At 40.2% G+C, this 23407-nt stretch overlaps 1 protein-coding gene across 2 annotated transcripts in view; it reads right to left on the bottom strand.

Moving 5' to 3' along the window:
* Nucleotides 1-1447: 1447 nt before the first annotated feature.
* The window catches only part of klf7b (Kruppel like factor 7b), an 85558-nt gene continuing 63598 nt past the window's right edge, over nt 1448-23407 (bottom strand). For both annotated transcript variants that reach the window (XM_008432712.3, XM_008432718.3), the window contains exons 3-4: nt 19872-19995; nt 1448-11411 (exon numbers count right to left, since the gene is read on the bottom strand). In XM_008432712.3, the coding sequence (XP_008430934.2) occupies nt 11360-11411; nt 19872-19995 (176 nt within the window). In that variant the 3' untranslated portion in view covers nt 1448-11359. The remainder of the gene's footprint in view (nt 11412-19871; nt 19996-23407) is intronic.

Genomic DNA, 23407 nt, shown 5'->3' with positions numbered 1-23407 from the left:
AATGACGTAATAATACATGAGATTCCCTGTCATAGATGCACTTTATTCTCAAACGAACACATAACATTGGAACTGATAAACTAAATAAACAAAAACAAAAATAAAATGGATTCTCAGTCCCCATTAACAAAAAACGAACTTGAATAAAAACTAAACAACATAAAGCCAAAGTGGAAATAAATACTGCATTCAACCAAAATTATGAAGTCTGTATACTATATTGCCCTTCAGTAATCACTAGATTTAAATAGAGAAGATGGGCACATTCGATAGTTCACATCACACAATATTTTGCCCCCATTTACCCCGTAAGTTTTCAGCAGTTCATTGTTAACGTGACATAAATAGGTTATAATGCTTTTCATTCAGTCAGGACTTTACGCTGACTCTAGCCACATGCATCACAGGTAGATTCTAGTAAAGCATTGATTAATGCCTGACTTTAAAATGAGTTAACTGGACTTGTAGCCATTATTTGTGCCCATGTGGCTGGACACATGGGCACAAAATCCTAGCTATAACGGATCCAACCGTTCTACCTAGGATTTCTGTCGGCTAATGTGTGGTCTCAGGTTTTGAAAATGGGCCGATAACTCGTGTAGTGTGAGCTGGACATTACACTGAGGAAATGAGGAAGGGAGGGTCAGTGGAGAGCACCGGAGTTGAGTCTTTTTCATTCAGTGTCATCAACAGAAAGAGAAAAGGACAGGAAGAGACGATAAAGCCAATAATTAAAATGAGGTCGATAGGTTTAATTTATCGTGCGATTAATTGATTTATCGTTTATCGCGACAGGCCTAGTCCCATGTTTGTGTCACAGTGCAATAGCAACAGCTAATTCGCAGCACTTGTCCCTAGATGGGCTTTTTAAACAGTACATCTTAAAACTAATAAAAATTGAAGTAATAATTTAAAATAGCACAACATAATGTTGACAACATATACACAAACAGTGAAACATAAAACGTGTGGATACAGTTCTGTTTTTGACGTAACCAGAGTTTTGTTTGTTTTTTGAACGTACTGAGACTGACACACTACAACTAAATAGCGACTTACGTAAATTGCGTGTGTGTCTTTTTATATACCGGTAAGAATTGTCTTGTTAAAGACAACTTGTTTGTTACAGCGCCGCATTACATGTGCATTATATATATTGGAGGTCAAATGCGGGAACATGCCCCTGATTTTAACTGAATTTGGTTGCAGAGCAGTCGCTAGCTGTTGTGCTATGGGATCAGGCTAACTAATGTTAGCAATGGAAGCTTTTAGCATTGTGCTCATCTCAGTACCAAAATAACGTGTTCAAAACATCACTTTCTGTGTGACTGTTTAAACAAAATACAAGTCATGAGTACAACTTTCATGGCAGTCATGATTTTTGTTGTTGTTTTTTTTTATCTGAGCGCCTTATAATTAAAACAAACACACCACTAGGAGCCATAACCAGAGTCTACCATTTATTACACATATTACATTCTTAAATAAAAATGCTCCACTTAACAGTTCTTGCATAGATATCTTACAATACCAATTTAGAAAAGAATTATGAAACAGACCGGTAACAAAAATAAATTTTCTTCTTCCTTAATAAAGAACATTACCATACTAACATCATATAATACAAATAATATTTTAAACACTTTGTACAGCAAAAAATTGCAAGTAAAACAAACGAATTAGAAATAAGAGAAACTGAACAGAGGTGGTGGTGACGGGAGTGGGATGTAGGGTGAAGGTTTGTGATTATGATGTTGATATGAACCATATGAGTCAAGGAGCCCCTGTTGGTCAGCCGAACGGATACCCTGGTGTTTTTATTTTTATTTTTTTACGTTAATTTATGATGAAGATGTAATTATGATCACTTCATAGATTTCTTTTTTTTAAAAAGCACTTTGAAAAATGACAACATTGAACTAGTGGTAAAATATGGTGGAAGCCATGATTGGCTCATTATTCTTTTAGTTTTGTTTTGTTGCTAAACCAGAAGGAACATTTTAATTATTCTGAGAGATGATTAGCAACGTCTTGTTTGAACCCAGCAGCTTTTAACCTCACATGCTACAAATTACAGCTGAAAGTAACCAGATCTTAAAGTATTTATCCATTTGTTTGTGACCTTTTCAGTAATTTTAAGAGTTAAAAACTTACGCCAGTCAGTATTTCAAGGACATTTAGTAGAAATAAATAAACAATTAAAAAAAAAACATAGTTTTTGAGGATGTTTTAAAATGTATGTCCACAATTAGCAATAGCATGAGGATCAAAACTGTGTTTAGACATTCTTTGGATTTTTTTTTTACAATGTTTACTGACTTTCACATTACAATATTATATGCAGAAGAAACTTCCTTATACACCTTTCAATTGCAATACAAGTTGCCCTTTGTACTCTGTCGTAAAGAAGTATTTGTCCCTTTCCAGAGAGCTTTAGACCTACATTAGTTAACAAACTACTTTTATTAATAGACAAATATGACCAGAAGGAATACAGAAAGCAGTTTTCAAATGACGGTCTCAGTTATCTCGGCATTTGCTTTTTTTTAAATAGATGATTTTAAACAACACTGGTCAAAACCCAAAACCTTTAAACGTGGCTGAACTGAAACAGTTCTCCAAAAAATTAGGCTAAAATTCCTCCACTGCCATTTAAGACTCTTTCTGAGTTACTACAGAAATTTAAGGACAGTTGTAGACACCACCAGTGGCAAAACCACGTTTTTGGAGCAATTACTTTTTGTCAGATTGACATAATTTGTTTTTTTTACCCTGTTAAAAGAAAGAATCATCTGAAAACTCTGATATAAAAAATTTGTCTAAAAAAATGAAATCTGCTAAGGGACAAATACTTTTCACAGGAAACAACTTTAGTACAGAAGAAGCTGACCAAGACATGTTTCATTTCAACATTTCTGAAACAAGATCATGAAAGCGGTTACGTCCGAAAGACTTTTAGCCCAACTACAATAAAGAGATCAATCTGGTCGGTGAACAAAAATTTCCAATAGTGTATTGCTTGATAAAATGTCAGACAGTTTTGATACCAAACCTATTTAGAAGCAGAACTTAAGAGGAAGTTTTCTAGGCGAGAAAAAGGAGAGAGGTAACAACTAGAGAGTGAGCATCTACAGGGAGCAGGAGAGTGGATAAAAGATTGATAGATTGCACTGTAAAGATCTGCTGTCGATGCAGAAAACCTTTCGCGGTCCAACCAAAGAACATAGCTCAAGAGAAAACTCCTCCAGAACATGCTGGGCTGCAGAGGGCTCTGGTTGTTGAGGTTTGGGTCAGGAAGGTTCAGGGTGGGTAAGGTGAAACGTACAGACAAAACAAAAAAATAATAAAGTGAGTGGGTTAAAATGCGTGAATCTCTTATATACCAACACGTCAAGCATGAACAAACACAATAGTTAGAGAAGGAGTCACTTGGATGGCACTGATACCAAGAAAATCAACCAAGTCACAGCAGGACTGAAAGTCAGCGTGGTACATTGGACTCCCCCAGGGTATCGGTGAAGAAAAGGGGCCTTTCACTGGACCACAGTCCGATCTGTCGAGACTAGACCAGCAGAAAACGGTCCTTGGTGGCAAAGTGCATCCTGGCTGTGTGTTAAATGTTAAGTGGATATCGGACAGAGTGCTCAAACAGACTAGGCTAGCAGTGTGCGCACATGTAGAGTGCAAGAGCTAAGTATGATCACGTAGTGCAATGGTTGCAAAAACTAAAGCAGATCTAGAGAAATGTCTCGGACGGTGTGGCGTCACAACGTTGATCGTTTCGCACAGAGAAGGAAATCTGCGCGAGAGATCTTAGGCTATTTACAAAAAGCTGCCAGAAGTAACAATGTCTCTTCAGGACAAGGTGGAGGGAAGCCGTGAAAACAAATGTTTGGTTTTGCAGAGGAGTCTTCTACCTGGATCCAGAAGGGATCACCAAAGGCCTACTTGTCATAGTTTAAAAATGTCTGCTCCCAAATGGCTGCTGCTGCTTTTTTTTTTTGTTTTCAAGTTTTGCAAACTTTGTTTGTCAGCACATCGTAAACACAGATTGGAAAGGTATTCGGACAAATGATGAAACAGTTCTGTTATGTACAGCTAAATCTATGTTTTTATGGATGCATTTTATTTCCTTTTTTTTAAGCATTTCCCTGCCAAAATGAGCAACTTACTTCTCTGCAAGAAACAAAGAGGAAACTGTTTCCACTTAACAGAAATTATTTTAACAAATTGTGATCCTTCATCAATTTCCACACAAACTAAATAAATACATAAATAACCAATTAATTTCATCTTAATTACACCAATTATTTACCTTGACCATAAAATAATGAGATGCTTCTTATACACATGCCAATGATACTGCATCGATTTGCAGTATTTATGATTGACGTATCATGGTACAAATTGGTTGTCCTTTTTGAAAAAAAAAAAAAAAAGACTAATAACCAGACAAGCTAGACGATGGATGACAAGCTATCATTAATTATGTCTGATAATCTGGGATTGCAACAGCGGTACCACAATCCTCAAAGATACAAACTGACTTACTCTCAATTGGTTATTTTCCATCATGTAGTAATGGGTAGGCTCACGTCACATGTGCTAGTTTGGGTGTCTTAATGCTATAAGCACAGTGTGCAATGAAATATAATCTAAAAACATTGTTTAATAATTCTCAAACGAAACTGAAAGGCAGTAAAATGTGAAACGTAATGCAAAGGTTTGAAGTGTGTCTTCTGCATGTGTGTAAACGAGTTGAAAAGTACAACAGAACTGCTTCAGAAATGTCCAACACACCACATTAGATGTTAGATCAATTTTCCAAAAGTTGTGCCCAGTAAAGTGTGGGGCGTACACAAAGATAACCTTTTAAAATTCAGATTAATAAAGTTCATCTGTAGCCAAGCTGAAATGATCAAAACATATCTGTCTTCAGATATGGTTAGCTCTGAAATAATCACATTACCAAGTGTTTGAGTGGGATAATCCCACAATCAGATTAACTTCCAGAGTAAATGTCAACTTCCCTTGACCTTTATCGACCCATGAGAATAGTGAACTTTGACCTGTGATGATTATATAACATTAAGGCCGACGCTTTCAACTCAAAGCCCGCGTTTAATTTGGAACGACTTGACCAAGCAGTATACCTAAGCGGTTAGGTGGAACTACAGCTACCTCCCTCCGCCGGCGCCTCCGTAACACCATGAACACCTTATTTTACATTTATGAGCAATGAGTTCGGCTCCGGGTTCCAGCAGACTGGGAACGTTGCAGAGCATGGAGAGTCGGTAATTAAGATCTACCAGGATGGTCGCGTAAGAAAAGAAAACAAAAAAAAAAACAATCCCTTTCCTTCCACCTTCCATCTGTCTCTCGTTTTCTGCATCCCTGCCTCGTGGATCTTTCTACTACATCTACTACATTCACAGCAGTTCACTTGCAAATATGCAAATCTTTGGGCAAAACGTGTAAAGTGTGCAATCAGCATTCCTGCAGCTGACGGCGCAGTGGACAACTGCTGCGGACGGGAAGGGAAGAGGTGCGGTGAGGATGGAGGGACGGATGGAAACAAACTGGAATGGCACTTTAGTTGTTAAAGCAGGTGGAGGGTTTGGTGGGGGGGGGCGAGGATCGACCAGCTGGTGGGAATTTGCAGAGAAAGCGTCATTTATTGAAATGTATTCAGCGAGATAAGGCAGGTTATTAAGTGATGGTAAGATTAATATGCAAAACCAGTTTTTCTTTTTCCATTTAAGTTTAGATGTTTTTGTTATTTTTTTAAATTTTTTTTTACAAGTCTCACTACTATGTTCCGGTTCTCTGTGCAACGGTTCCAGATCAGATCCATCCACTCGCTGTGGACAGCTGGCACCCGTGTGGCTCAAGGTCCCCCCTCGTATTTTCTTTTTTTTTTTTAATTCCTCTACTCGTACTATTCCCGTTTCCCTGTGACCCAGAGCTATCTCATTAGCTCAGCAGCTAGAAGAGCTGGGAGTCGCAATGCTAATCAGAGCTGCGCGCGGTGGCAGCTAGCCGGCCCGGATGAGCCTCAGAGACGTCAGGGGACCCGGAGCTACACAGTGACAGGAAACCCGCTCTGACAGGCTGAGAGACAGGAAGGGGGACCAAATGCGAAGCTGCATCTGAAGTGACTCTAAAATCTGTCAAATGTCGGAGTGCGGGGGGGAAGAGAAAGAAATTTGTTTCAGGTAGAGAGTTTATTTGCTTACGGTTTGACAGAGCTGCAGTTTCAACTGGAGCATTAGGGAAAAATAGTGGCGTAACCTGAAAGATAACGAAATGGGAAATTGATTTTGGCTAATTCGTGCCGAGAATGGGGTTTTACCGCGTTTCAAATCGGATAAGTCCCGCGAGGTGCATGGCATGTCCTTGGATTTTTCTATTATTCCTCTGATTCAATAAGCGTCGTGGGATATATTGATGAGTGAATAAATTAAGAGCCAGAGGAAAAACCCTAATTAGTATATGAAACATTTTTTGGGGGGGAATTAAAAAACAATAATAATAATTCAACTCCATCTGCCTCATATTGTCTCCCCCAACATGGTTGCACACTAGGAAAGCGGTACTGTTATGCTCACAGTATGGATAACGGGGTTGAAACAAAACAAAAACACAACATTCAAGCCATCAAAAGTCACAAAAGTGCAACAATCCCCATTCGTCATGATTGTATTCCCCCATGTGGGACAGTTTCCATTCACATTTCTATGCAAAGTGAAAAAGGAAGGAAACATCAACATAGATTTTGTGTTGAAATCCAAAACATGAGCTGCTTTTTCAGGCGGCCATGATAAAATATTTGCACCCTCTTTCTGATACAATCTGCTTGAACACGTTAGGGTTTTATTTGTATTTTTTATGCGATGATTATATTTGAGTTCACATCTTGGGACCCATTTTGTTACATTCGAATTCAACAGATTTGAACTTTTGTACAAACTGTTTCTGCATTTTTGGCATTTTCGCAATGCAAAGACACAAAATCTTGCCAAGTATTTTTGTTCATATTTCCAGTGAAAATATCTTGGAAAACTTGAAATAAGACAAAATGAACTTACAAATAACTTTTCAGCAAAAATATAAAAGATATAAGAGCTTGTTTAAGATTGATAATTCCTAAATATTGATGAAGTACTCGTTCCCACTGCAGATTATTTCACCCTATAACTAGTCCTTTTTCATCAATATTAAGGAATTATTGACTTAAAACAAGCTTCTACATCTTACTGAAAAGTTACTTGCAAGTTAGTTTTGTTTTATTTCATGCGTTTTAAGATTCACTACAGAAACTAGACCAAAGATACTTGGTAGGTTTTTGTGTTTTTGCTCTGCGTTAAGGAACCGACGCTGTGCAGTGTGCTTTCATGGCGTCGTTCCCTTCGGTTTTGAACCAGACAGTTTACTATTTAGGTACTAAAGAACCGAAAAAGGGTGCACTTACTTTATACCCTGACTGCATCACATAGACAGGAAGAGTTAGTAGAGAAAGCTGCCGTTAGATACACAGGACACGTACGGAGGCGGCGCCCCGCTGGTCTCCTCTGACCGGAGAGACTCTGCCCGTGGCTGAAGGGCAGTTCCACGCTGGAGGTTTTTGGTATCGATTGTTCAAAGCTGCACCGTATATATACCCCCCCCCACCCTTTACACCCTTTACCCCGTCTACCTTCCCTCCACCCTTCAGGGGGCTTTTTTTTTTTTCCCCTCACCGTTTCACCTAATGAATGCTGGCAAGGCCAACTGGCACAATGACTGGGCATGCTGGGAGTGGAAATCAACCCCCCTCCCCCCGACCAGCTTCAGGAACCTGCACCCTCACCCAGCTGCACCAGCGAGCGTTGGACTGTTTGCGTGTGCTACAGGGCATGTAGGTGTTGGTGGGCGGATGGATGGAGGAGCCGCGAGAGCGTTGGCGTTGAAAGCCCCCGGATGGCGAGGCTCGTGTTGTTTTTTTTTTTTTTTTCTTCCCTGCAACCACTGAGCAAACAAAGTTGGCATTCAGAGATGTGAGATCCTGATATTTTCTGAAGGGTTTTTAATGTCGTTCGCATTCGGGTCGCGTAAACGAAAGCACGAGCGTGGCTCTGAAAACCCAGCAGGTGATCCGACAGACGGCGGAGAGACTTCCCGGTGAAGCAACAAATTTCTAGGTATTTCTGTGAACGTTGGTTAAAAATTCATAAACGAACGACGGCAAGCGATTCTGCATAATTTAGGAAGCGACGTCAAAGGGGATCTGTTCGGATTTTTCATTGGCAAGTTGAATTTTGTCATTTGGAATAATTCCACCAAATTCTATGCGCTGACAACAACAAAAAGGCAGCATTTTCAAGGCATTGAAAACTCAAAGGAGAGACTTCAGGGGTTCTGTTAACAGATTATGAGGAGTTAATATCTTACCTGAAAGTATAAACCTTTCATTTAGTGTAAATCTAAATTAGGTGGTGACCAAGGTGGACTTTCATCATCTCAAAACCAACTCTGTACTGAAAAATGACACATCAGTCTATGCAACTCTAAAAATATTTAAATCATCCTTTTAACTACACAGAATGTGATGACTGGTGACAGGAAATGGAGGCTGTGGTGTTGCACCACCTTGGCGATTGGATTGGTTTTAAAACAGAAAAGGTTCAATTTGATCTTGTTCCCTCTGGGACTGGCTTACAGCGTCCAGCCCCGAGACCAGCTAATCTGGATTTATTCTAAATGAAGCTGTGTACTGCAGGCAGCTCCTTATAATCTTCTAACAAAAGCTTGCTTTAAAAATTACACACAGCCCCTTTCGAAAGCTTTGTTTCTGAGCTTTTTAAACACTTTTAGAACTAGCCAAACGCACTCAGAGTGGGGAGCGCTGTAAGGTTTTAGTTTCTAAATGTACGCTGTTCAACTTCCTTTGTCGGATCGAACCTGCATTTGGGAATTCAGATGCCAACGATTTCCGATTTACAATTAACGTTTCTGGAGACTTTCCCAAGAAACCACATTTTATAGAAGCAGCTAGCTGAAAACGTGTTTTTTTTTAGCGGTTTTACGATTTTATCTGCTTCAGTTGTTTTAACGTTTAGCTGCCCCCACTTCCCCACCCGCCAATTAAAAAATACACCAACGATGACACAGCCCGCGTCCTGCGGTACAGGAACCGATTAAACACGAGGCGCAGACTGCGGCGAGGGTTTCCGTGGGTGACTGTTGGAGCTGAGAACAAGCCGATTTCTCACTTCAAAAGGATTTGGGATTGTTACCTCCAGCCGAGAGCTAAGATACTCTTCCACCAAACAACAGTTGCTAAATTCCTACTGTGAAAAAAGATTTGGGAACAGAACATGTAATTCCACGAAGAGTGTGCGTCTGTCTGTGTGTGTTCATGAGCCGCGGTGTGTGTGTGTGTGTGTGTGTGTTTGCAATAAAGCCTGCCATGCTGCGTTTTGTTTTCCAACTCTCTTCATTAGCTTAATAATTATTTTTCTATTTCTTATTAGTCTTATCTTGAGAGGCGCCAGGAGCGTAGGAACTGCAAAATGTGTGTGTATGTGTGTGTTGACGGAGTACGTGTGCTTGTTCTGTATGTAAAGTGTAAAGAGAGAGAAAGAGCTGTTTTTTGTGTTGTATTTTTAACAGTCTTTTATATTTTTTTTTCCATTGTGTTTCATTTTTTTTCTTTCTTATTTTAAGCTGTAGAAAACAAAGCACAGATAACATAAAATAAAAAAGGAAGTAAGTGCAGTTAATGGTTACAAAACAGGCAAAGTCGCCGGGGTCCGTGTGACCAGTTCTGTCCAAAACCAACATGCGAACGTCAAAGCTGGCATCTTCAGTCCCGTGTGTGGAAAGAAAAAAAAAAAGAAGCAGCAAAAAGCAAAAAGCAGCTTTCTGAGCCCCAGTTCTCGCCCTGCGGTGCTGCCAGGAAGATGGCTCCTCTGAGTTGGTGGAAATGACTTTCAGAATAAAAGAAGAGACTCATGAATAACAAAAAAAAAAAAAGAGTTTGCCAGTTTGTAAGTGTGTGAGTCCTCCCTCTTAAGACTGCGGGAGGTCATCCTGGGGTTTGCTGTTGTGTTTCTGAGCCGCGTTGGGTTGCGGGGCAGAAAGAGCACCAGAGAAGAGAAAATGAAGACCTCTCTGCTTTTTGCTTTTATTTCAGTCCAAATAAAACGCCGATCCTTTACTCTGAGCTGATTCAGTTTTTTTCTTTCACCCCATCCATCGGCTGCTCACACAGTCTGCAGAGTCAGTGCGCACGGGAAATAAAAAAAAAGAAAAAGACCAACAACGCTCTCCTTCGCTTCCCACACATTCTGTTGAAGTCACCTTAGACATCCAGTCTTTCTAACATTTCAGTGAGCTCTAAGAAGTTTTCTGCAAGAGAGAAAAGCGCAAAAGTGTCTTACTTTTATCTTTTTTTTTCTTTTTCCAAGATTATGTATAACAATAAGAAGGATTATTGTTCTTTAAAGTAGAAAAAAACGGGAAGAAAGTGTCGCTGCGCATTTCTGTCGGATGGCCTGCGGAGGCGGCAGGCGTCTCGGCGAAGGTCGAGAGATGCGAACTCCCTTTTTTTTTTTTTTTCTTTTGGAGGAGAGCCTGAGAGCTGCAGCAGCATCTGCTGATCGATTTCCCACGAACGCCCCGAAACGCCCCGTCGGGCGAGAGGGGTGGGGGTGGTGGTGGAGAGGGGCATCGATTGTCAGTCTCGATCCGCATGGCGCCTCTCCCCGCAGACGTCGCGTCGTTGTTGTTTTTTTTCCCACGTAGATTACAGAAGCTGAGTGCGGCGGATGATATTTCCTCATGTGTTTCATGAAGGAAAAAAAAAAGAAATAAAAAAAAAACGGCAAGAAAAAAACGTTGAGTATTCAAAAGCACTGACTAAGTGAATATTTAAGAGTTTCCCAACCCCGCTGGACTGCTTCCTCCCCAAAAAGACTCGCTAATGTAAACGGGTTGAATACACAGAAACAAAGTAAGGCGGCGGAGTGTTTCGTCGAGCGACTCGAGCACGGTTTGGCAGTGTCCAAGACCCGCAGGCTGCGCGAGAGCAGCCTGGGTTCACCGGGATGATGCAATAGAAGACGGATGTGCGAAGTGTGTGCTACTGCAAAATGTGAATGTGTAATATTAAAGAAAAACAACAATCTAGCTCCTCCTCCTTGTCTCCTCCTTTTTCCCCTCTTCTCCGATGGAGCTTCTCAAAGCAACCGTTGAGGGTCTTTGCTCTTTAACGGTTCGTAGCTTCTCCGGCCATTCCTCTCTCCTGCCACTCCTCCTCCTCTTCATCCTCATCCTCCACCAGTCGTCTTCCTCGTCCACTCCTCTCCTTTTCCGACCCTCAGATGTGCCTCTTCATGTGCAGGGCCAGGTGGTCCGATCGAGAGAAACACCTGTGGAGCGAAGCAGAGAAACGATGTGAGACAGCAAATCCGGGAAGTTAGGAGGCAGCAGGAAAAAAAAAACCCAGCATCCGAAGGGAAGGCAGCAACAATTACAACATTGATTTGCATAAAACAACCAGTGTATTAGGCCTGGAAGTCTGCTGATCAATGCCAAAATCTGGATTTGTTGGCTCTAACTGCGTCGCATGCCAGACCACTTTAACACCCACCGGCTCTGCATACTTTTAGAGACATTTCCATAACCCGGTGTTTCGTCAACTTCCCACTGGAAGCACGTATGCTGGAAGTAGCTCACACTTCCAGCTCACAGAACACCCGTATCTTATCTCTGGATTTGGGAAAAATGCTCTCAGGTTGTTGAGACGGTGGGCGTCTCCTGGCCTGATCACAGATCCTCTTCTTACTCCCTTTTAGTCACCAGAATCCAGCCAGTCTAGAGACCATCCAAGCTGTCTGCAACGTCTTTGACAATCTCTTCAAGTAAATTGGACTAAGAACGTTTTATTATTGTAACAAACAGAAAATCCCCAACATGACTATGATTTTGAGGCACTATGAGGCATGATGCATTTGTTTTCTATGTCACACAAAAAGATACGCTTGTATTTGCAGGGGTCAGGAACCACAACTACCCGCGTCTCGCTAAAGTCAGTGAATACTTGGCGACCCTGTCTAAACGTATGTATAACTGCATATTTTAACAGCCTAATCATGTTAATAATACGCATCAATGGATCTGTCATAATAACACATTGTACTGGACAATAAATTGTCCCAGAGGTTATTGTGACAAACAATAATATTGCTGCTTTGATACCATTTTCAGGTGACGTAGTAGTAATTGAATGGCTATAATGCAAAAACATCAAACTTTAAATTCTAAATGAATATTTTAACACTGGAACTGGAAGACAATTTAAATATTGAAAAACAAAACAACAAACAATAAAACGATAATGAAGGACAACATTGCCTTCAAAAACAGGCTAGTTGAGACCAAAGCACCAGACCGGAGACTTTTGGTAGAAAGAGGGAAAAAAAAGAGAAAAACAATAAATCAAGCAAATGGATATTATTGAGCCCGTTTTAATTTATCGTGTGATTAATTGATTTATTTCTTGTGGCGACAGGCCTATGCATCAATACACACTGTGGAAACCATTTTGATTATATCTACAGATATATGTCTTATCTTAGACACAGGGTTGATTTTAAACTGTATGAATAATTTTGAGCTCAACTGTATTTAGCCATGAGACGAAGTCGTACTATACTTAAGCAAAACATTTATTCTGTTTATTCATCTTTTATATCCATCTTTAACGTGAAAGACAGATGATTTTGTTCAGCGGTAGCTGTGCTGAACTTAGTAATGTGTTGATTGATTAGTTAATAAATAAATTTATAGCACATTGCTCCCTCATGATGTGCCAGGGAGCCTTTGGAGTAAAAACAAATAAAACAACCATCAAACAAATTAATTAACTTTCATCAAGACTTTTAGGAGGTCTGCCGATGTCAATGAAAATGATCAAACGGTATAAAAAAAAATAAAAGCGCTGCACTTCCAGACAGGCATATAACTGATGGCCAAAAAGCGAAATGCTGCACTCCATTCTTACTCAAGAGCCGCTTCAGAGCCAGTCGAGGATGATTCTTATTGAAACGAAGATGACAAATGCATCTGGAGCTAAAACCAGGCCGGCAGCCAGAGTAAAAAAAAAAAAAAAACCCAGCCAAATCTGTGACACAAACAAGTGCAGTGATGATAGTCCCGTCATTTCAAAACGGCCGCATTAAAGCCGACCCGCTTCGACGTCGTGCGCGAGCTGTCCCAAGATCTAACGACGAGTAAAAGTCCAATTCGGCTTCACTGATTTTCCTAAACATGCCTCCGTCACGGCCATAAATCACAGCCAGACCCTCCACGGCTCCTCCAGCTCAGAGGGAAATACAACTGCAGAGACTAATTAGATATGCAGAATGAACACGGAGGCTAAAACCGCTGCTCTCCGAGGCTGGACCATTTAACACGCTGCAGCTGATGACATAAAACCAGGTGCCGGCGATTTTATTTGGAAAAAAATAAAATAAATCCACAAGCAGTTCGGTTTTACAACGTGCGCTTTATGGGTTGTGAGAATATTAAAAGTTGAACGCCGTCTATAATATTCAAGCGGAGCGATTTAACTAAAGGAGAAGAGGAACGGGTGAGAAATTAGAAATTCAATTTGCCAGAGGCTAAATTCATTATTAATTAGTCGATCCCACTCTTTGTCTTTTTTTCGCGCACTTTGCTTGTTGTTCAATCCAGATATGAGTAGAGATACAGATAAATACTTAAAAGGAAAATTAACAGCTTAAAGGCCGACTCTTAGGTGAACAAGACGCAGTATTTTAGCCTTCGGATTCTGCAAGCAGCCTCGATTCAAACCCCGGCACCACCGGGTGTCGGTTCTCACCGCCACTCTGAACCTATAAGCAAGCTGGGATCATTAACGAGAGGTTTGTCCTCCACATTCAACGGAAAGCAAGTCAGTTTTAAGCAAAAACCTGTGTTTTGATGCAACTAAAGGTTTGCTTACAGTGGAATCACAATCAAAAACACCTATAAGATGCGTATTTTCCGGACTATAGAGCGCACCATACTATAAGCCGCACCTATAAATTTAGAAACAAAACAAAACAAAATTTAATTTTGTTGAATTTTGTTTGGCGGTTGAAGAAAAATCCACAGAAAAGCCGCACCGGGCTACAAGCCGCATGGTTCAAAGCGTAGGAAAAAAGTACCGGCTTATAGTCCGAAAAATACGGTATATTTAATAAAAATTCAACACTCAATCAACTGCTAAACATAAAACAGAACAAAAGTTTGTGTTGTTTAGTGAGTTTTGAGTTACTGAAGAATCTGTCAAAGACTGGGCTTTTTATGTAATTTAGCTTAAGTGTGAAGATATATTTCTAAAAGATTGTATCATCTAACATATAAACTTGAGTTGCATCCCATTCTTCATCCGGTAGATGTAATGTGATGTTATTGCAACCATAGCAGCTTCAACTCTTCAGCAAAAACTTTCCACAAGGTTTAGATGTGAAGAATTCTCCCATGAATTGCAGGTGAGAGGTTGTTTAAATTACAAAATGTGCTAGCATTAGCCACAAAGGCTAGTTCTCATCTGTGGTCGGACCAAGAGATCTTCATCTCAGTCTCTCCTCTGATTCATCACTAAAGTGTTCTGTCAGGTTGAGATCCACACCAAACGTGCACATTCGTGTTTTTATGCACCTGGTGCAGTCGTGTTGGATCAACATGACTGTGCACATCCACACTGTTCCCTCAAAGTTGTGAAGATAAATCATCCAAAATCTTTTGGGATGTTGAAGAACTAAGTGTTTCTTCTTAAACAGTCAAAACCTTATGCTTGAAATGTGCCGTTCTAACTGCCAAACCCAGATTCATCCACTGAACTGGCAGGTGAAGACGCATAATTCATCACTCCAGAGATCCACATGGAGTCCAGTGGTGACATGCTTTACACACTGCAGCATCTAACACTTTGTACTCTGAGATGTACGATTGGACGCATCTATTTTCCCAAAGGCAAGTCCAGGAAACTCTCAGCAAGCTGTTATAAATCCAAACTTATGGTCACATAAAGTCTGGAGGTACATACTGTTGCTAATGTATCTGCAGTAAGTTCACAACATCTGCTTATAATACAGCTCAAGATCTGCTGACCTGCTCTGTGATTTAGCTTAGACCAGTAAAAAACCAGGGATGTTGGGTTATGAGGTAGAGAAAAGTCGGATTCCACTGTGAATATTAATGAATATTAAGGTGACTTGGCTATTAATGTGGGCAGATATAAGCATTTTAGAGGGGGTCTCACATTGGCTGGGTTCCCTAACCAACGGTTTCCTCCCAGGGTATTATAAGCCTGGCGGGCTACCAGGCTTCACTTGAGCCCCCGCCAGGCTAAGCATTGCTTATTAAAGTTTTTTTTTAATGTTTGCATTTTTTTTAGATTTTATAGTTGGTGTTCAGGTATTACTCTTCCAATCTTTCAATAACACATAACTATCAAGTGATATTTTCAAATTTCCTGTCAACGTTAAACATTTTTTAACTCAAAAACACGATAAGCTGCTGGACGAATGACTGCCCTGGCACCCAACCACTGGACTTAGCAATTTTTCTGGGGGAAACTAGTGGCCCATTGTAAATGTAATCCATGCATGCTTTTTCTTCCTGTTTTTATCCTTCTGGTTGACCACTTGGCACCGTCACAAACATCTAAACAATTAAAACCAGGCGACATTATGTCCAATCCTTTTAGGCAACCAAAACAACAACAACAACCTTTGAATGTGTGTTGTGACAGCATAAATTCCCAGACTTCCAGCAACCTGAGATTGTGCCAGAACACAGATTAGTCGCCACTGACTGGATCGCTGCTACAATGCAAGTTTGAGGATGCCAAAAACAAAAAAGTAGATATTTCTTTTACCAAGTGAGTATACCAGCACAACAAGGGCAAACACCTTTTTTTCTCTCTGGTCTTTTGTTTTTTATTATTATTGTTTTTGTTGTTTTAGCAATGGCAGCAGGTTCCAGGGATCGGCTGAAACCACATGGTGCAGACAGAACGCGGCTGGACGCGTTGAGGCCTTAGAGTAAACAATGAGCGCATTTACAGCTGAACTCTGCTCTCTGTTGTCTCAGGGTCTACTGTTTCCTTTTAGCTCCCAGCCAGCCATGTGGTACCTACTGTAACACCTTCACTGATCTCTCTGCATGTGTGTGTCTGTGTGTGTGTGTGGCTGGACAGATGGCCGTGCCAGTTACTGTGTCACTGTTGGAAAGGGGGGGCGTAGCGGCTACTCCAGCTGGTAACCTCCCACTCTCAATCTCCTGAAACACACACAGATTTCCTTCTTAGCTTCCTTTCTTCATCTTGACTAAATTTTTTTCTACTTCTTTTTCGTTTTTTGTTCTCCCCCTACCCCATCACTCCTCCTTGCTGCTCCACAGAAACATCGGGGGGTCTTTGCTTGATTAGTCAGAATTAATAACATACTTGTGTGTGGGCGTGTGTGTGTGTGTGTCCTCTGGGGAAATACTGTCAGACTGAACATTTTATCAAATTTTAACTTCTCTGGCCGCCACCTTTTGCTATTCTCATGGTAATATTTGCTGGACTCCTCCCACCACAGATGTACTTTAGCATTTGTGTGAATTATGCGAAACTCTTGACTCTATTAAGCATATTTTAATGTATTTTTGGAATTTAAGCACAGAAAAAAAACTTATGAGGCTGCCTATGTGATATTATTATGAGAACACAAGACAATTACACCAGAAAGCTTCACTTTGATGTTTTGTAAAATAGACAAAAATGTTTAATGTCAGATGAGCATCCACAACAAAAAAACTTCCTGGAAAATCTAAGGAGATGAATTTATGTCACAGAGAGAAAAAGAAATATTCAGAGATTTTTCTCTTAATTTTGAGGGGGGGGATTAAAAAAAGTCAGCCGTAATCTGTGCTAATCTGTCTCTTCTCATCCACATCGAAAGGAATCAGCTGAGGTGGCTGGAGAATTTGACAAAGATCCCTCCTCAGTGCATTTCTCTGCAGATTGTCACTCGGGCTTCCAAATGAACCCGATGACCCCGTGACCTGACCTGGCCTGCTCTGCATGTAGGGTGAATTCATCTCCGAGTAGAAATGCTGGAATGTTTCAGGTCAGAGAATAGCGGAAGCCCAGCATTTGTATAACGTTTAAATTTTGAAGTTGAACGACTTAAATGTGTGGGGAAAAAAAAGAATAAAGTATCGATTAAAGCCAAAATCTATTACATCAAACAAGCCGTTTTTGCCACAGTTGTAAATCTGTGTGTATATATTTATCCATGCAACGCAAAATGACTTTGCATTTCTTTTGTTTTTTCTTTTTTCCAAACAGGATCTAATGCAGCCCCAGCTCCCAGCCTGGATTAGACGCTTCCAGCAGGTTTCTTTGGGGGTTTACGTGTTAAACCAAAACTAGAGGGAACCCACAACAGCCAATTACACTCTCTCTCTCTTGGGTGAAAGTTGGTGTGTGTGAAATAAATTGGAAGGTAGCGCAGGCACACACACACATGCACACACACACAGAGTGGGAGTGCATGTTCAAGTGGAGCTGGCATCTGGTGCCACTCAATTAGCTGCGACCTGCTTGCCAATAGCCTGAATCCATTTAACAAGGGCATGAGTAAGCACACATGGATACAAACACACACACACACGCACACACACACACACACACACACACACACACACACACACACACACACACACACACACACACACACACACCTCCAACCTTGAGGAGCAAAAACTAAAAACAGTGACAATGTGACTCACAAACACAGCTCCAGCTTTCAGTCTTTCAGTCTGCCTTTGGTTCAAAAAAAAAAAGAAAAAAAAAAGAAAAGAATACACACACCCTCCCGTCAGCTTCGGCTTTGTTTTCCTTTAAATTGGACCGGACACGAGTCAGTGCAACAAACAAATTGATTCAGGATCGATTGGGAAAGCACAGTCTCAAAAGCCAATACATCTGCAGTCAATTTTCCTGCGCAAACCTGCCTCACACCCACGTCTTTCTTTCTCTCCCTTTCGAAATATAAATCCGCTAAGAACTAACTTAATTTAGAGTAATAGCATTCCTTATCACTAAATTGACTACACCATGAGCTGTAGTGTTGAATATTTATCACTCTTCCAAGATAAAAAAATCTCCCCCCCGTCTGCTCCTTCGCAGCTGCTAAAGGCGCACAGCCTCTCTTAAGGAAACGTTCACAATTCAAAACAACTAATTTGCAATATTTTGTTTATTAAGAAAAAAAACTTGATCTCTCTTGTGTGCAAAAAAAAAAAAAAAAAAAAAAGGGGGTGGGGGGAAGAAGAAATTTGTTATGGATCATTACAATCCCCGAGCGCCACATGTGACGCCTGTAGATTGAGGCTGGATGAAAAATGTTGTTTTATTTATCATTTGTCAAAGAAGCTGTCTGATTCCCTGCTGCTTTGAATGCATTAAAAACCAATGTTCAGAGGCAGCGTCGACAGAGAGAAAGGCTGTCGTACAGCGATGTGACAGCAAACTGCTCCCATCATTCTTCCGCTATAACAAACAGAGATGAAGTAAAATGAGAAACTTAATTTGGAGGCTTATTTGAGCTACTTCAAATGTCAGCTTGAACATGTTTTGTTGCAAGTTAAGTGATGTGGCTTTTTAATTGGCGGAGAGCTGCTGCAAAATGGGAGAAAATGGATGATGCTGTTTCTAAAAACACATGCAGACAGCGTTATCCCCCCACCAACGCAAACCAAACATAATTGCGATTGGGAGAAAACAAAACTTAGAAATGGTTTAAAGGTTGATTTTTTTTTATTCTAAATAAAATCTTGATAGTCAAGTAAAGGCTGAAATTTGACCACATACTTTGGTCAGATTGGTTGGAGAGAAAGATAAGGTGTAAAGTTTAGGTCTGCGCCATTCTAACACAGAAATATGCTTTCAATGTGGCTCTGGCTACATCTTTAAGGTCATTGTCCCACACTTTACTTCAGGGGAGAATCCCTACAGCATGACCCGGCCACCATCATGTCTCACAAAGGGTAATGTACAGTGTTGGTTAAAATATAGACTTTAGACCAGCAAGTTAGATTTTGGTCTAAACCAACCAAATCTCCTCCTTCCATTGGTTTATCATGCCTTTACATGGCTTGTGGTATAAAGTGGATTTGTTATGATTTTCTTTCTCTTGGTAATTTTATAATTGGGGAATCTGCTTTTAAATTTTTGATGACCAGCTTAACTCTTATCATTCACTGTGATTAGGGCTGCACCAATTGTAGTTTTCTGGCCGATCACCGATTTCTGATCTATTAAAAATCCTGACCTGCCGATTCCGATTTTGGCCAATACCATTTTCTTTTGTCTAAAATGATGCTAAATACAGCAAGAAAGCTGATGAGTTACCAACAATGAGACGACTATTGTTAACTGCAAACATGACCTGGGTTTGTAGGCGGTCCAGAGCTCGATCAGGCATTCACACCCTCCCAAACAAACTGGACTTTTTAGACAAACGAATTGGAGTTCGATTAAAGCAGAGAAAAAGGGACTCCTTCCACTTCCCAATCAAAGTCTACTGATGTTGTCCTTCACAAAAAAAATCCCACTAAAATACATTAAAGTGTCAGTTTCTAAAGTGACAAAATGCAAAAAGGACATGAAAACCGTCAGGAGGAAGGAAATGGGTCTCAAATTGACCCACTTACCCTCCAGTTGCAGGATAAACATTGATCCTTGTTACCTTAAGACGTTGTACAAATGCAAACGGTGCTGTGTGCTTGGTAGTGATCTGTGCGAATGAAAGGAAGTGAGTGTTTACCTGTCGCAGTGGTTGCACTTGAATGGCTTCGCTCCGGTGTGTTTGCGGTAGTGTCGCGTCAGCTCGTCGCTGCGGGCAAAGCGCCACTCGCAGCCCTCCCATGAGCACTTATAGGGCTTCTCACCTGACAGCGAGGAAAGGGAGAAAAAGAGCAGAAGGTGTCACATTTTATTACAATTTCTACATCTAATTTCACACGTCTAAACTACAGCTGTTCACTAATATGCAGGTTACCACCCCTAGGTTTTTCTCCAAAAACACACACACACACTGCTACCCAGCCCAGGGGCGGCCAAGCAGAGCAGTTTTACACAACAGCCATTTTAATGAGCCAACACACTCAATTAGCTGTAAATGAAGTCTTTCAGCACTGCAGCATGTTAATTCATAATCCCAAATTCACCCTGAAATGAATCTCGTTTTGTTCCCTTTATTACCACACCTCCGCCCATCCATGCACAAGAACACACAGACACGCACACACACACACCCAGAGGAGTGAGGTGGTAGTGGAGGGAGTTTGTGTGTGAGGGGGGCTGAAATGTAAATGAAGTTTCATCCTCCAGTTCACCAGATGGGAGAAGAGATGGTCTATTGTTCTCAGCCTGTAGTTATCTCACCATGATAGAAAGCCTTCCAGCTGTGTGTGTGCGTGTGTGTGTGTGTGTGTGTGTGTGTGTGTGTGTGTGTGTGTGTGTGTGTGTGGCATGAAGGAGCAGGCTGTCTTCAGATGGGACCTGATGATGTGTCTCTGTGTGAAGCATTTTCTCTTGCGAGTGCAAAGTGTTGGGTCAGATGAGGTAGCAGTTAATCTGGACTTCAACTCAGAAACTAATAGCACAAACAAAAAGTGAGGAGAAGAAATATAATTTAGTTTTACTCCTGTAATTAAAAAAAACCAAAACCATTTTGATATTAAGTATAATAATTATAGACATAATAACATGCTGCAGTTTTCAAGAAGGTCAAAAATATTGGTACAATTTATTTTGGATTTAACTGGCTGGACAGTGACTTATCAAAAAAGGACATTGCAACACATTTGGACTAAATTAAATCATTTTAAATTGGCAAATGTCATAATAGATAAAAATCTCCTGAAAATCTACTGGGAAGTTGTTTTTGAGATGTGGTTCAGCAGAATTGTTAAAATAAAAAAATGTAATAATAAAGCAGGCCTGGACAAAAGGGATAATGCTGCAACTGGTAATTATCACTTTTGACTGCTGTCTCATTAAGATTTCAGAGTAAAACTTATTTCTTTCCCAGTCTAATGCAATCGGATGTATAAAATGTGTAAAAGTGCAACCATTTTGAGGTTAATTCACCCCTTTAATGGATCAGACTCCATTTCATATAATTTGCTCCTTGCTCACTTGTGTTTCTTTCCTGTAAATAAACTATTTGCGTACAATTACTTAAACCGTGTGTATGCATTCATCTTTTCACTGTATCTATGCAAATGACCCAATAATGGCTTAAATCCTGCATATAATTAAATTCAAACTATTTCATTATCTGATATATTATTATTCAAAAAATCTTGTATAACACTGTCTATTAATTTAGACTTTTAACTCCTTTTTCTGGGCCACTTAAACTCACAAAATGAGTCTAAATGAGTCAAAAAGCCTTATTTTCTAATGGGAGACAATTAGTAGCAGAGTATTGAAAATTACTTTAAATAGTTGGTTGTTAAAGCGGGAACAAAATGTCCTTCGGAGCCATGAATTGATGCATGGTCAGAACAAAATGGTCAGCAACTGAAAAAGTTGAGAAAATCAAAACTTCGAGAGTAAAGAGAGGCAAAAGGGAAAATCACCAAGCTTGTATACGGAGATAGATAAATAAATAAACAGCTCTTTACTTCCTCATCAATATAAATGCAACAAAGTGTTTGTTTGGCTTGTGAATGTTGAATCGATCTGAGCAACAAAGACGTAAATATATTCAAATATTGCATTTTTAAACCAAGGAGGAACAGGCAGATAGGTTTTCGACTTTTTCACCCACAGCTCAACTAAATGACAAACAAAAAATATTTCCCACAAATACAATACGTAAACCTGGATCACAAAATAATATTTTTAAGTCCAACAGTCCTCAGCTTCCTTTAAATTCAATCGCACAAAGTTACAAAACTTGACTTGCGAGAGCTGAAGACTCTTGGCTCAAATGTATTTCCATACAAAGGCTCTACATTATAGTCAAACAGCAAAATGACCATTTAAATTAACTATATTTGAAATATTGACCAGAAAAGAGTCATAACCTGACGGACCCTTGATGTTCCTGGCTGTGGTTCCTGTAATCGGGGCCTTAATGAGTCCTAATGGGCAGTGATGTGGCGGCTTACAGTCAGTTAGCCAGATGTCCCACCAGCCCCTCTTCTCCTTTCATAGCACACATCAATCCTCTTAAGAAGACAAACATGCACACATTCACAGCTGAGTGGAGCTAATGTGGTCTGAAGCATTAGGAAACATGTTGAAAAGCCAAACATTCGCAATAAAAAAGCTTTTTGCCCACAAGTGATTCAGTTGTTAAATGGAACTGGGTTTTTCACCCCCCACATTAAAGACAGAATGGAAATAAAAACTGTCAGCGCACGCTAAAGGACTCTGTTCCCTGCAGAACATTAGTTTGATCTGCAATACAAGGTGGTGTGATGTCTGATGTTATTATCAGAGATTATAAATTAGTGACCAGGTTTTAACCTCTAATTTTATCTGCTGACACCGACTGTAGCTAATTCTCATTTTCAGCGCTAAAATATTGGAAGATATGAGAACAGCATTCCAGCGTTTCTACTGAGCACTTATTTATTTACATTAAGAGCAAAAGTAACATCCCACAGTGTATAAGAGAAGTGTCACTGTAAACAGGATTATTATTTTATTGTGAATCAAAGATAAAATGATGGTTGATATTTTGAACAGTTCATCATGTTGTGCTAGCAGTTAGCTTGATTGGGGCAGATAGCATCCCTAAAACTGTAGCGTGTGTTATTATATTAATGTAAACCTAAGATAAAATGATTCAGTGGTTGATATTTTGAACAGTTTATCATGTTATGCTCGAAAACATGATACAGATAGCTCCAATCAAGCTAGCAATTAGCTTGATTGGGGCAGCTAGCATCCCTAAAACTGTAGCATGTGAGGATTCTGTAGCCTTAATTTAGCTCAGATTTACAAAAAGCTGCCAACATTTCCAAACTCAATATAAACTCAAATGATAAATCAGCTTTGTTGAACCGCAATCAGCCTTCCTGTTATCATTTGAAGGTCTTGCTCTCTGCTTAACTGAACTGCAGAAATATCCTATCATGTCTTAAAGTACAGTTTCTTTTAAAATAGATTCTTCCCTTTAAAGCAGTGTTTCTCAACCCTGGTCCTCACCGCCCCCCTGCTCTGCATGTTTTAGATGTGCCTCTATTCCAGAACAGCTGATTCAAATGATTGCATGACCATCAAGTGCTGCAGAGGCCTGTTAATCACCCAGAGATACAATTCAGGTGGCAGAAGGGAAACACC

The sequence above is a fragment of the Poecilia reticulata genome, chromosome 2 (genome assembly GCF_904066995.2).
Source record: "Poecilia reticulata chromosome 2, P_reticulata-male-v2, whole genome shotgun sequence".
Taxonomy (NCBI): domain Eukaryota; kingdom Metazoa; phylum Chordata; class Actinopteri; order Cyprinodontiformes; family Poeciliidae; genus Poecilia; species Poecilia reticulata.
The sequence above is the reverse complement of the archived record's forward strand: the minus strand, read 5'-3'. Positions and strand labels throughout refer to the sequence as shown.